Source organism: Phocoena phocoena, chromosome 5, assembly GCF_963924675.1.
Source record: "Phocoena phocoena chromosome 5, mPhoPho1.1, whole genome shotgun sequence".
NCBI classification, from domain to species: Eukaryota; Metazoa; Chordata; class Mammalia; order Artiodactyla; family Phocoenidae; genus Phocoena; species Phocoena phocoena.
The window spans coordinates 123,070,139-123,083,760 of NC_089223.1; the positions used below are offsets into that span (position 1 = coordinate 123,070,139).

At 37.5% G+C, this 13,622-nt stretch overlaps 1 protein-coding gene across 1 annotated transcript in view; it reads left to right on the forward strand.

The window, feature by feature from the left end:
* FAT4 (FAT atypical cadherin 4) overlaps positions 1-13,622 on the forward strand; it is a 170,153-nt gene that overhangs the window by 126,648 nt on the left and 29,883 nt on the right. The window contains exons 8-9 of the mRNA XM_065877754.1: positions 1,375-1,619; positions 3,658-8,007. Of these exons, the coding sequence (XP_065733826.1) occupies positions 1,375-1,619; positions 3,658-8,007 (4,595 nt within the window). The remainder of the gene's footprint in view (positions 1-1,374; positions 1,620-3,657; positions 8,008-13,622) is intronic.

Here is a 13,622-nt window from a genome sequence, read left to right on the forward strand (position 1 = left end):
AAGGTAAGGCAATATGATTATTTCATGAGTCCTGAATTTCTAACTTTGAGAAATCATTTACAAACCTTTGTTATTTTTATTTTGATAAACGGAATAGATGTCTTCTACTGTGTAAGCATAGTAATTACACTTTGTAAGGTCATTTCTGGTCCAGGAAATATAGTCAGTGCTGTTCTCACTCCTGATCGTGGCCTGTGGGTGTGTCAAAGGGTGTTCAAATCTGAGTGATACCAAGTACTTTATCAATATTAATATCATTTCTCAACCAAATTCCTTCTTTATTCTTTTTCTATTTAGCTCTCATTTTATAGAACCTCTATTTAAAAAAAAAAGAAATAGCTCCCAACGGTTCATTATGTCTCTGAAAAGGATGAAGATGCTGAAATGTTTGTTTTAAATGATGAACTTCATAGGAGAAATGTGCACTGGCTGCAATGCAAGGTTTTTCTTGCTGTTTCTATTAGGCACTTGCTGTTGCTATGTTTTTATGGACACAAACCAAACTATAGAAACACCAGTTAGTTCCAACAAGGGCATTTCTTTGTTGGCATAAAGGAGAAAGCTTTGAAAGATGTCTATTATCTCGCTACCCTCCAACTTAAAAAATTATGGACCACAGCCAGCTTCTGAACCTTCAAGCTTAGCTACTTCTTTCCTAGCTGACCTCTCAGGAGTATATACAGACAGCTTTTTTCTTCAGAAAGAAGATAGAAGCTATTCTCAGTGGAAACTCCTCCCCGCTAACCAATCTGGTTAGCATCAAAATATCCATGAAGATGTCATGCCTCTCCTTACAACAAGAAAGCAAAGCAGCATGGCCATATGAGGAATAGCAAATGAGAGAATCAGTAACTAGGAATGTCTCTGTATAAATAATCAGTTCTTGAGTTGTTCTGGACAGTCAGTGTGTGTCAAATACTTTGTTTGGTCTTTAAAGAAAAAGATCTTCCACTGACCTTTCTGGTATATTATGGTGCACAGCAGAAAAAATAATTTTTAGATTCATTTAACAGATGTTCATTTGTGATCCTGGCCACTGACCACAATATTAGAGCAAGGCCCTGATTTATGCTCTCAGGCTGGTTTATTTAAAACACAATAGTCTTCTGGGTATATTCTGGGGACTTGCATGATTTAAGAAACCCACAAACCTTGTGAGGACCTGCTTGAGGTCATGGGATATCTCACAATAAAGATTGTTAATGTGATGTTCACATAAAATTTGAACTCGCCATATCCTTTCGTTGTTGTGTGATCTTACTTGTAATGTTTTTCTTGACATTTCTGCCTCGGTCATTAAATTATAGTAAATAGATGTTGCAGCATTAAAACTGGAAGAAATATGCCCATGTCTGCTCTCTGCTTTAGTTATAGGATCATTGGTGGAAATTCTCAGTTCACCATCAACCCATCCACAGGACAAATCATCACCAGTGCGTTGCTAGACAGGGAAACAAAAGAGAATTATACTTTAGTGGTTGTTGCATGTGATGCTGGATCCCCGGAGCCTCTTTCCAGTTCCACCAGTGTGCTCGTCACGGTGACTGACGTCAACGACAACCCACCAAGGTTTCAGCATCACCCATATGTCACACATATCCCATCCCCTACTCTTCCAGGTAACCAAACCAACTTGGAGGTCTCATAGATAAATAAAAACTATACATTGGACACTTTCTATAATTACATTGCTGTTATTTTTACGTGTATATTTCTGATATAGCCAAAGTTGGCAAATCCTCTAAAATTCAACTCTTGCCTAAATAAATTGAAGGAACATCGAATCTTGCAAATTAATTCTTTCTTCCCAGACTAATTGTATTTAAGGTTTTATAATTGCCACACCTTTCCTAGTGCTGTTTCTTAATTTTACTTGAATATTGTTAAAGATTAGAATAGATTTCACTTTGTAGTCAAGGAGGGTTCTGTCCTGAGATGTAATTTGTGTGTTCCTTGATAGGAGGGACATTATCTCTTTTTCCATGCCATATCCAAGCACCTGAAACATTATCTGGGAAGTAATAGGCCTTCAACTGTATTTCTTAGTAGAAACTGAATATTTTATTCAATGTTTCATAGATAGATAAGTTTTCAAAAGGTTTAATGAAGGAATCCTTCTAGTTAATTATTACTGTAAATATTTTACTCTAGTTTTGATGAGTGAAGTTTTTCTTCCGTTAGTATGACTATGAAGCCGTTCATGAAACACTTTCGTATTGACAATATGTATTTAGCTTTCTGCATCTCTTTTAAATTTAGTTTGGTTTTGTTTGTTTCTTTGCAAGGATTGGCCTACTCTCTTAGGCACTACACAAATCATCTGCCGTTGGTAATTTTTGAAATGAATTTTGAAACAGGAAAATATACAAATAAAGGCCATAATTAATTTTCCTTGCTTTAAGATATTTTTAATTAGAAAAACAAAAAAAACGGATGCAGGATTTCTCCTCTAGTGATCTTTGATCTTCTATTCACTTGAGAAGGTCTAATTGATACCAATTGCAAGTATAAAATCCATAAATTATTGTGCCAAATTTCTATCAAAAGGAAATGTCAATAGTGAAGTCATAAATCCCTGATGATGGCCTTCAGCTGAAATGATGCTGGCAGGCATGATTCTAATCACACCCAATGTGTGGTGATGCACTATTACATCTCCTGTACAAAGTGGGTAAGGCTTAAGCATTTTTTTCCTCATTAGACATATTATAATTAATCAGAATCACTGGCCTTTTTTAAATTAGAGACTTTTCACTTGTGTCACAAACTCTTCTGTTACGGGTAGGAGTGCAGGTTTGGGAAAGGTTTCTGAATAAGTTCATCGAAAACACGTCCTTATGGCAGCTTTTCAGCGTTATCTCCTCTACAATCTGTCCAATTGGCCTTCATCCCAAGCATTGACTTTTGGAATGCAAATTGGGTCCATTCTTCCTCATTTCTTATTTCTTACTACTTTATCATTGTTTATATATGTGTGTGTGTGTGTGTGTGTGTACTTTATAATTGTTCATATATGTGTGTGTGTAATTTATAATTGTTCTAATATATATATATATATATATGCACGCATACATATATACACTTCATCTCCATATGAGAATAGTTCACAGATAAGAGAATTTTGCTATAAAAGAGTGGGTATAAGGAATCAACAGTAATTTTTTAAACATGTTATTTTTGTTGACATGATTACATAAAAGGTAATTCAATAATATTTTAAGACATAATAGGGCAATTATTTTTTTCCCCCATTGGGCATAAACATAGCTCTTAGCAGAACTCCTGTATTATCGTGTTTGTTGGAAGTTCTGTTATGTACAGATTTTTCTCCTAGGAACTATAATTCAGAAGGATTAGCTGTTGCCCTTCCCTGTGCTTCTCGCAAAGGCATACTGAAAATTATCAAATTCACTAGACTGCATGGGTTTTAGGTAGATAATGGCAGGTCAGTTCCTGAAGACTATTGTTAGATTTGACTGGGGAACTTCAGAGACAATATAAGAGGTACTGTTCTCCACTAGTAATCATGGGGAAATAAAGTTATGTCAGGTAGCAATATAGTGTTTTATATATAGTTTTAATATAGTGTTTTAACTTACTATCAAATGTTTTATTGGGGTTCCATGAGATTATAACTGCATACTCCCTCTTTTATAGGTTCCTTCGTCTTTGCGGTTACTGTCACAGATGCTGATTTTGGACCCAATGCTGAACTACATTATTCTCTTTCGGGTAGAAACTCTGAAAAATTTCACATTGACCCACTGAGAGGAGCTATTATGGCAGCCAGACCACTAAATGGCACTTCAGAAGTGACATTTTCTGTGCATGTAAAAGACGGTGGCTCATTTCCAAAGACAGATTCTACAACAGTGACTGTTCGATTTGTGAACAAAGCAGATTTCCCTAAAGTCAGAGCCAAAGAACAAACTTTCGTGTTTCCTGAAGACCAACCAGTAGGCACTCTTGTCACTACCATAACAGGGTCCTCCTTGAGAGGAGAACCTCTGTCCTATTATATTGCAAGTGGGAACCTTGGCAACACATTTCAGACTGATCAGTTATCAGGGCAGGTATCCATTAGTCAACCTCTGGATTTTGAAAAGATACAAAAATATGTTGTATGGATAGAAGCCAGAGATGGAGGTTTCCCTCCTTTCTCCTCTTATGAGAAACTTGACATAACAGTATTAGATGTCAATGATAATTCCCCAGTTTTTAAGGAAGATCCATTTGTATCTGAAATACTGGAAAACCTTTCTCCTCGAAAAATACTTACTGTTTCTGCAGTGGACAAGGATAGTGGACCCAATGGACAGTTAGACTATGAAATTGTTAATGGCAACAGAGAACATAGTTTCAGTATCAATCATGCTACTGGTGAAATTAGAAGCATTCGACCTTTAGACCGGGAAAAAATATCTCAGTATGTGCTTACCATAAAGTCCTCAGACAAAGGCTCCCCTTCTCAGAGCACGTCAGTAAAAGTCATCATTAACATTTTAGATGAAAATGATAATGCCCCTAGGTTTTCGCAAATATTCAGTGCCCATGTTCCTGAAAATTCCCCATTAGGGTACACAGTTACACGTGTCACAACTTCTGATGAAGATATTGGTGTAAATGCAGTTAGTAGATATTCTATAATGGACACAAGTCTTCCGTTTACGATTAATCCCAGCACTGGGGATATTGTAATTAGTAGACCTTTAAATAGAGAAGACACAGACCGTTACAGAATCCGAGTTTCTGCCCATGATTCTGGGTGGACTGTAAGTACAGATGTCACAATATTTGTGACAGATGTCAATGACAATGCTCCAAGATTTAGCAGACCATCCTATTACTTAGATTTTCCTGAACTTACTGAAATTGGCTCCAGAGTGACTCAGGTATCTGCAACAGACCCTGATGAGGGATCAAACGGACAAGTGTTTTATGTTATAAAATCTCAGTCAGAGTACTTCAGGATTAATGCCACCACAGGAGAGATTTTCAATAAACAGGTCTTAATATACCAGAACGTCAGTGGCTTCAGTAACGTGAACATCAACAGACATAGCTTTATAGTGACATCTTCAGATCGAGGTAATCCTGCATTACTTAGTGAGACAACAGTTACCATCAACACGGTGGACAGTAATGACAATGCACCACAATTTCTTAAAACTGCATATTTTACTCCAGTCACCAAACATGTTAAAATTGGTACAAAGTTAATCAAAGTTACTGCAGTAGATGAGAAAGATTTTGGATTGAATTCTGAAGTGGAGTATTTCATTTCGAATGAAAATCATTTGGGAAAATTTAAGTTAGACAATAATACAGGGTGGATTTCAGTAGCAGCTCCCCTGATATCTGACTTGAATCAAAACTTTTTTATCACTGTCACCGCGAAGGATAAGGGAAACCCTCCACTTTCATCCCAAGCAACTGTTCAAATAATTGTCACTGAGGAAAACTACCACACACCTGAATTCTCTCAAAGCCACATGAGTGCAACCATCCCTGAAAGCCATAGTATCGGGGCCATTGTCAGAACCGTTTCTGCAAGAGATAGAGACACGGCTATGAATGGCTTGATTAAGTACAGTATTTCCTCAGGAAATGAAGAAGGCATCTTTGCAATCAATTCCTCCACAGGTGTATTAACACTAGCCAAAGCTCTTGATTATGAGCTATGCCAGAAACACGAAATGACCATTAGTGCTACAGATGGAGGCTGGGTTGCAAGGACTGGTTACTGCAGTGTGACTGTAGATGTGATTGATGTGAATGACAATTCTCCAGTGTTCCTTCCTGATGAATATTTCCCCACTGTTTTGGAAAATGCCCCCAGTGGGACGACAGTTATCCACCTAAATGCAACGGATGCCGACTCTGGAACCAATGCTGTGACTGCATATACTATACAGTCATCTGACAGTGACCTCTTTGTCATTGACCCCAACACAGGAGTCATCACCACTCAAGGCTTCTTGGATTTTGAAACCAAGCAGAGCTACCACCTTACTGTGAAAGCTTTCAATGTCCCCGATGAAGAAAGGTGTAGTTTTGCCACTGTTAATATACAGTTAAAAGGGACAAATGAATATGTGCCTCGTTTTGTTTCCAAACTTTACTATTTTGAAATCTCAGAAGCAGCTCCTAAAGGTACTATTGTTGGAGAAGTGTTTGCCAGTGACCGTGATTTGGGCACTGATGGGGAAGTGCATTATTTGATTTTTGGTAACAGTAGAAAGAAGGGTTTCCAGATCAACAAGAAGACTGGACAAATTTATGTTTCTGGACTTCTTGATAGAGAAAAAGAAGAAAGGGTATCTTTGAAGGTACTGGCCAAGAATTTTGGCAGCATTAGGGGTGCAGACATCGATGAGGTCACTGTAAATGTCACTGTGCTTGATGCCAATGACCCACCCGTTTTTAGTCTAAACATCTACAGTGTTCAGATCAGTGAAGGGGTCCCAACGGGAACTCATGTGACCTTTGTCAGTGCCTTCGACTCAGACTCTGTTCCCAGCTGGAGTAGGTTTTCCTATTTTATTGGATCAGGGAATGAAAATGGTGCCTTTTCCATTAATCCACAGACAGGACAGATCACCGTTACTGCAGAATTAGATCGAGAAACCATACCCATCTATAATCTCACGGTTTTAGCTGTGGATTCAGGGACCCCCTCAGCTACAGGAAGTGCCTCCTTATTAGTCACCCTGGAAGATATAAATGATAATGGGCCTATGCTGACCATCAGTGAGGGAGAAGTTATGGAAAACAAACGCCCAGGAACTCTGGTGATGACCCTTCAGTCCACGGATCCTGACCTCCCTCCAAATCAAGGCCCCTTTACCTATTACTTGCTGAGCACGGGCCCTGCCACCAGCTATTTTAGTCTGAACACTGCTGGAGTTCTGAGCACGACTAGAGAGATTGACAGAGAGCAAATTGCAGACTTCTATCTGTCTGTGGTCACTAGGGACTCCGGTGTTCCTCAGATGTCTTCCACAGGAACCGTGCATATCACAGTGATAGACCAAAATGACAACCCTTCACAGTCTCGGACAGTGGAGATATTTGTTAACTATTACGGCAACTTGTTTCCCGGTGGGATTTTAGGCTCCGTGAAGCCACAGGATCCCGATGTGTTAGACACCTTCCACTGCTCCCTAACTTCGGGAGTTACGAGCCTCTTCAGTATTCCAAGGGGCACTTGCAATCTGAGTTCCCAGCCAAGGTCCACAGATGGCACGTTTGACCTGACTGTCCTCAGCAATGATGGCGTCCACAGCACGGTCACGAGCAATATCCGAGTTTTCTTCACTGGATTTTCCAACGCGACAGTGGATAACAGCATCCTACTGCGTCTCAGCGTACCAAGTGTAAAGGACTTCTTGACGAACCACTACCTTCATTTCTTACGCATTGCCAGTTCACAGCTGACTGGCCTTGGGACCGCTGTGCAACTGTATGGGGCCTATGAAGGGAACAATAGAACGTTTCTTCTGGCAGCTGTGAAGCGAAACCATAATCAGTATGTGAATCCCAGTGGTGTAGCCACCTTCTTCGAAAGCATCAAAGAGATCCTCTTCCGGCAGAGTGGAGTGAAGGTAGAATCTGTGGATCACGACTCCTGTGCTCCTGGCCCATGTCAGAACGGAGGGAGCTGTGTAAGGAGACTGGCCGTGAGCTTCCAATTAAAGAGCCACGAGAGCCTTCCAGTCATCATCGTGGCAAATGAACCCTTGCAGCCTTTCTTATGCAAGTGTCTGCCAGGCTATACTGGCAGCTGGTGTGAAATAGACATAGACGAATGCCTTCCGTCCCCTTGCCACAATGGTGGGACCTGTCACAATTTAGTGGGCGGATTTTCATGCAGCTGCCCAGATGGCTTCACCGGCAGGGCCTGTGAGAGAGATATCAACGAGTGCCTGCCTAGTCCCTGCAAGAACAGTGCCGTCTGCCAGAACTTTCCAGGAGGCTTCAACTGTGTTTGCAAAACTGGATACACAGGTATGACAATGTTTGGCTTTTTTTTCCACCAAGACTTTAGCCATATCAAGTATAGTAGAAAGTCACGAACTTTGTCATTTTCAAATGATTTTCCCTAAAGAGTAGGCAGAATCACAGCAAATGCTTTAAGCATTTACTATTGGCCAGACACTTTTCTAAGCACTTTATCTGTATTTATTTCACTTACTTCTCACAAGAAACCTATGAGGTAGGGATAATGATTTTCCAGGTTTTACAGAGGAGGAAGATGATGTAGAGAGAAGTTGAGTTGGTGTTCTAAGGTGACTCAGTTGATTTGTTGTAGAGTCGGGATGTGAGCTTACACAGTTCATTCCAGAGGTTAAGTTCTTGTCTTGTACAAGAGCAAAAAGAGCATCCTATCTTCAAAAAAGTGTTCTAAAGTTAAAGGACATGGTATATTTAAAGTATGAGACCTGGACTATTTAATGTCCTAAATACAGTTATCAACTATTGTTGTTGGTTCCTTCATTTTATCATGATCATCTTTATGATTTTTTATCATAATTATCATTAGGATTATTGAAATTTGACCCACACTGTGAGGAGAATGAAGCAAGAGCTGTGATTCAGATTGAGATTAAAATGCCTTGTTATTTGTAGTAGTCAGTTAGAAAACATCACAGGCTGATTTGTAAGGTAACTGAGCCACAATGTACCTTGACATTTTAGAAACAGAGTTAAATATATTGAGCAAATTTGTTTGACTAGTCTTTGGCATCCTAATAGGACATGATGTATGTTTATAAATATATCTCTGTTTCTATCCCTATCTATCTATCACCTATTTATTTATTAGCTGATCTGTAGTTAGTGCACCTTCAAATGTGTATAAATTTATGCTGTTGATAAGTTTGAGGAGAGACAATTTCTCTGCTGTAATTTGCACAGTATACATTTTTAGAGCATATATATTACATTGGGTTGCCCTGTAGTGTTTATGAACACAAGTTAAAGTACAGTGAAATAGGTAAGACCAGGATATATTTTTAAAAATTTGGTAGATGTTTTGCAGAATACTATTTTAAAAGAAGTTTTTCAGAAAATGTATTTGGATATCATATTTTAAAATGATGCCCGCCATGTGTATACTTATAGTTTTATATTTGGAGAATTGGATTGCTTGATGATGATATAAAGCAAGTTTGAATAAGCCAAAGCAGATCTCATAAGCTTTGCCTTCTAACAAAATAATGTCCTTGAAATGTAAAGAAAAAAAGGGCAGCACACATATGAATGAAAGAATCAAGGGATTTGACAGAATTTGATTTATCTATAGCTTTTGGGAAGTCACCTTAGCTTGCTGACCTTCAACTCCCCCATCTGTAAAATGGGAATAATCATACTTTACTTATCTTTTAGGGTTGTTGTAATGAGTAAAAATAATGTTTTTAAAACACCTAGCACAGAGCCCAGCTTTCAATAAGTAGCAATGCTGATTAGCAGCGTCCATAGTAGCGTTAGTATAATGGTAGACGTAGAGGTATGCCATGGGATTTCTATAAAGACAAGCCTCAGTGGCACAAGGTAAGCATGAGTCTTACCAGAGTTGTACTTGTAGGATCATGAATAACAGGCTTACATACATGTTATGAGTTCAGGGTTTCTAGAAAACCTTCTTCACTCTTTCCCACACTTCTCCCCCCACCAACCACACCCCTCGTTACTTCCTCTGTTGGGAATTCAACAATAAAGATGATTTATTTGTCCCATTTTAGTATAATACACTGATTCACACTTAGAGTGAGTGTACGCTTAGTTCCGGAATGAAGAAAGTGTGACTGCATTGGGTAGTAGATGGGGAAGAGGGAAAGTGTGTTAGCAAGGCACCCTACGCAGATCTCAGCATAAATGTTACTTACTGCATGAGGGGACACAGAACTAGCCCTTTCACTTCACTTCTCTGTAGTTTGTTTCTTTATTTGTTTCATTTTACTTAAACATACACAGCATCCTTTTCCAAATGTAGTTGTTGAAACTTTTAAGCATACTCTTCTTTCATCATGAAATATTAATAACATTTATCGAGTGACTATTTAAAACACTGCTTAAAGCTCCTTGCATCACAGACATTGTTATTCACTTAGTTATTTATTCAGTTCTTCTCACAACTCTATTAAATGAATATTTTTATCATTCCCATTTAAAAACAAAACGATTTGGATCTCAGAGAGATTGGAGATGAGATAACTTGCCTCCAGCATGGCACAGAAAGTGATCTGAGTTTTGACTAAAAGCTTTACTCCAGAGCCTCTGCTCTTTATATGCCTGTCACGTCTCATCACACTTTGATCTGCACTTGCTAGAGAGTTTTGCTAGTGGGCCTGTGATATCTTCTAAGAATTTTTTTTTCCCATTATTCTACTTAAGCCGCACAAAAAGCCTATGAGATAGGTATTGGAATCCTCAAACTGGATAAGAGTGAAGGTCAGGAAAATTCACCCATAACCTCAGCAATAAAGACATTGCGGGTATTTCCAGAAACCACTGCTGATCATCACTGCAGTTCTGCAGTGAGTGATTCCCAGGAGAACAGTCCCTGCTCTGCTGTCACCCTTCAGATATCATTCAACTCTCACCCACTGGCAGAAGCTAAACCTGAGTCCTGCTGGAAGGGAGTCTGAAAAAGTGATAGTTTCCAACTTCCAGTCCCTGCAATACAGAAGGATGGAATGGAGCCGGGTGTCAACAGAGAGTATCTGACATAGAAAGATCCTCCTACTGCTCCTATTTTATGTTGTAGGAAGCTGAGCCTACACGCTGGTGACTCTAGGCCCAGAGCTGCCAAAAACGGGATCATAACCTTTTTCTCTAAGGGACATCATTTGAAGTAATGTATTAATTTTGCATCCGGTCCCTCCTCAGAGCTCACTTTAGTCCCTGTTTGCATAATTGGAGATAATCCAATTGATCAGGAATGATATAAACAAACGTATAATTGAATGCTTCATATAAATCTTACATTTTTAAATTAATGTTATTCTTTGTTTCCAAATTCTATATGCAAAGTCCATCCAGTAAAACTAGCAGATAATTAAAGTCTGATAGTTTTACTTCTTTGTTTGGTTTTGCAGAAAACAGTATATGAAAAACCATGCTGACAAATTGTTAACCCACACACTAAATTAGGAATGCATTGTTTAAATGTCTGTAAATGTTTAATGTTCTTTGGAAAGGTAATCTCTCAAGTATCATTTTGTGTTACTTTTTTCCAGCTAGTCTTTACCAGGTAACCTGACTCAGGAAGGTGGAGCTAATGCACCAAAACATCTTAAAGAACCAATCAGAGCTAATAAGTCATAAAACAAAATTCCTACTTAAGCACAAGTGTGCCTCACAGAATGAATTTTTAACTATTCATTCTGGCTAGATTTTACTTCTGTTAACATTAAGTATTAGTGCCTTAGTGAAGCCTTCTTCAAAGTCTATATGTATTGTATTCAGATTTTTTGGGATCATCAGAATTATTTCAAAGCACCTATATTTTATACTCTATTTACTATTGTGGACTTTCACTGCATTTTTTTTCAGTGATTTTTAAAGTCAGTGGCATTGCAAATTGGAGCTGTGAGAGATTATAAACTTTCTGATTAAAATAATTCTCAGCTGCTGCCCCCATCACACACACACACACACACACACACACACACACACACTACTGAATATTTCATGTGAAGCTAGAGATTGTGCTACAGATTAGAAGAGTGTTTATGAATTGATGCAAGTTGAGAGACTTTATCCTAAGAGCACCCCACAGAGAGTGGTTAAATATTAGCTCAACAGGGGATCTTTGTGGAGAACATCCTGTAAGGATGCAAGTAGAAAAATGAAAATTATGGAATGATTACAACAAAAAGATATGAAGAGATATAGTTATTATCATATTGCTACCATATTCCTGATATATTTAATTTTTTAAGTTTATTTTCAAGTTTGTGGCTATAGGGTCACATAATAAATATGGAATAAGAATATTTTTTATTTAATGACTTTAGAGAAAACTAATTTGTTTGTGTAACTTGTATTTTGGGTGGGTTTTTCTTAGTTACTAGAAAAAGAACCAAAAAGAAATTGAGAAAAGAAATACTGAGACTTCATTTTCTGTTATAATCACTTCATGTTTCACTGTTAAGAACATTTTCCTATAATTTAATTTTATGTTAATAGCACTAAATGAAGCTTTGATTAGCTATATGTAGAGTATATTAGAAAAGATGAATAAATTTTAATATAGTCTAGAACATGTGAAAAATTAATGTCTAGATTTTCACGGAGTTTAATAGTATAAGAAATTGCATCAACTGTCAATATGACCCAGTAAATTGAAAGAAAATATCTTCCATATTATTCATGCCTCAGAAGTTCAGGGAACCCTGGAGGAAAGCATCAGCCTAATAACTACAAACCTAATATTTCTTTTCCTATACAAATGAAAATTTCTTGCATTTAATAGAACACTAATTAGAAAGCACAATTATAGTCAGTAACCACACAGCATTTGTCTTCCTGCTCCCAGGTTTTCTGTTTGCAGTACACCCTGCATTAAATCCTTCATAGTAATGAATGGTGTTATAAAGGGCAGCATGTATATGGAACTTATTTCTAAATCCTGGTCTCTCATAACAGAATTAGTTCATAGCACCTTTAACCTTTCCTGTTCACTTTCACACATCTGGATGCATTTTAGGTGTGGTATTTGTAGTAACGCCAGGAGTGTACTCCCACAAGGAGAAGTTTTCCTGTGCTCTCTAGTAAGTCCCAGTATTTCAGGGGAGGATGAGATTTGTCCATTCATCACTTTTATGTCACTTGACAGTATAAAAAGGCCCGTAAAGTTATTTACAGTTTGTGCATAGTAATTTTACCAAGAAACTTGGCAAACATTTGCTTTCATGAAGATGGGAGTTGTAACTAAGAGTCATTCTTTTAAAATCACAGCAGTCATATATTAATGTTGTCAATGATCATGTGACCAGGAAACCAAGGAATATAAACAAATTTTACTTCCAAGAATGGAATTACAGTTTGCCTCAAATGATACATTAACTTATTAAAGCATTAATAACAGGTTCTAGTAGCTTAAAAGCTTCTTATTTCTGTGGAAAATAAGTGTGTATTTGTAAGCATATTGTAGATATTATGTGTATCATTATATATAATCATTTGTAGTCTCATTGAGATCGTATTTGTGTGTGTTTTAAAATACGAAGGTAAGACCGTTTTTTTTTTCTTTTTGGTTTTATTACTAGCGACCCTCATTTAAGCATAATATTTTTGCTTTGTTTCCATGTGAAAAACCATAATGCTAATTGATCAGGATATTTAGATGAGCTATCTTCATAATGCCTTTCATTTACATAGCATGCAAAAAACAGCTACTTTCTATTAAAACAATAAAAAAGCCTATAAGCATAAACATTCAGAATATATAGCGTATATGTATTATGGAATTATATTTGCTAATAAAATAATCAATTTAGATATAAAATGAACTTTGTTAGTTCCACATGGTCTTCCTTCTCCTCTGTGTATAAACACAAGACATGCAAAAGTATTACTTGTGGTGATCTAACATATATATGATCTAAGCTATTAAA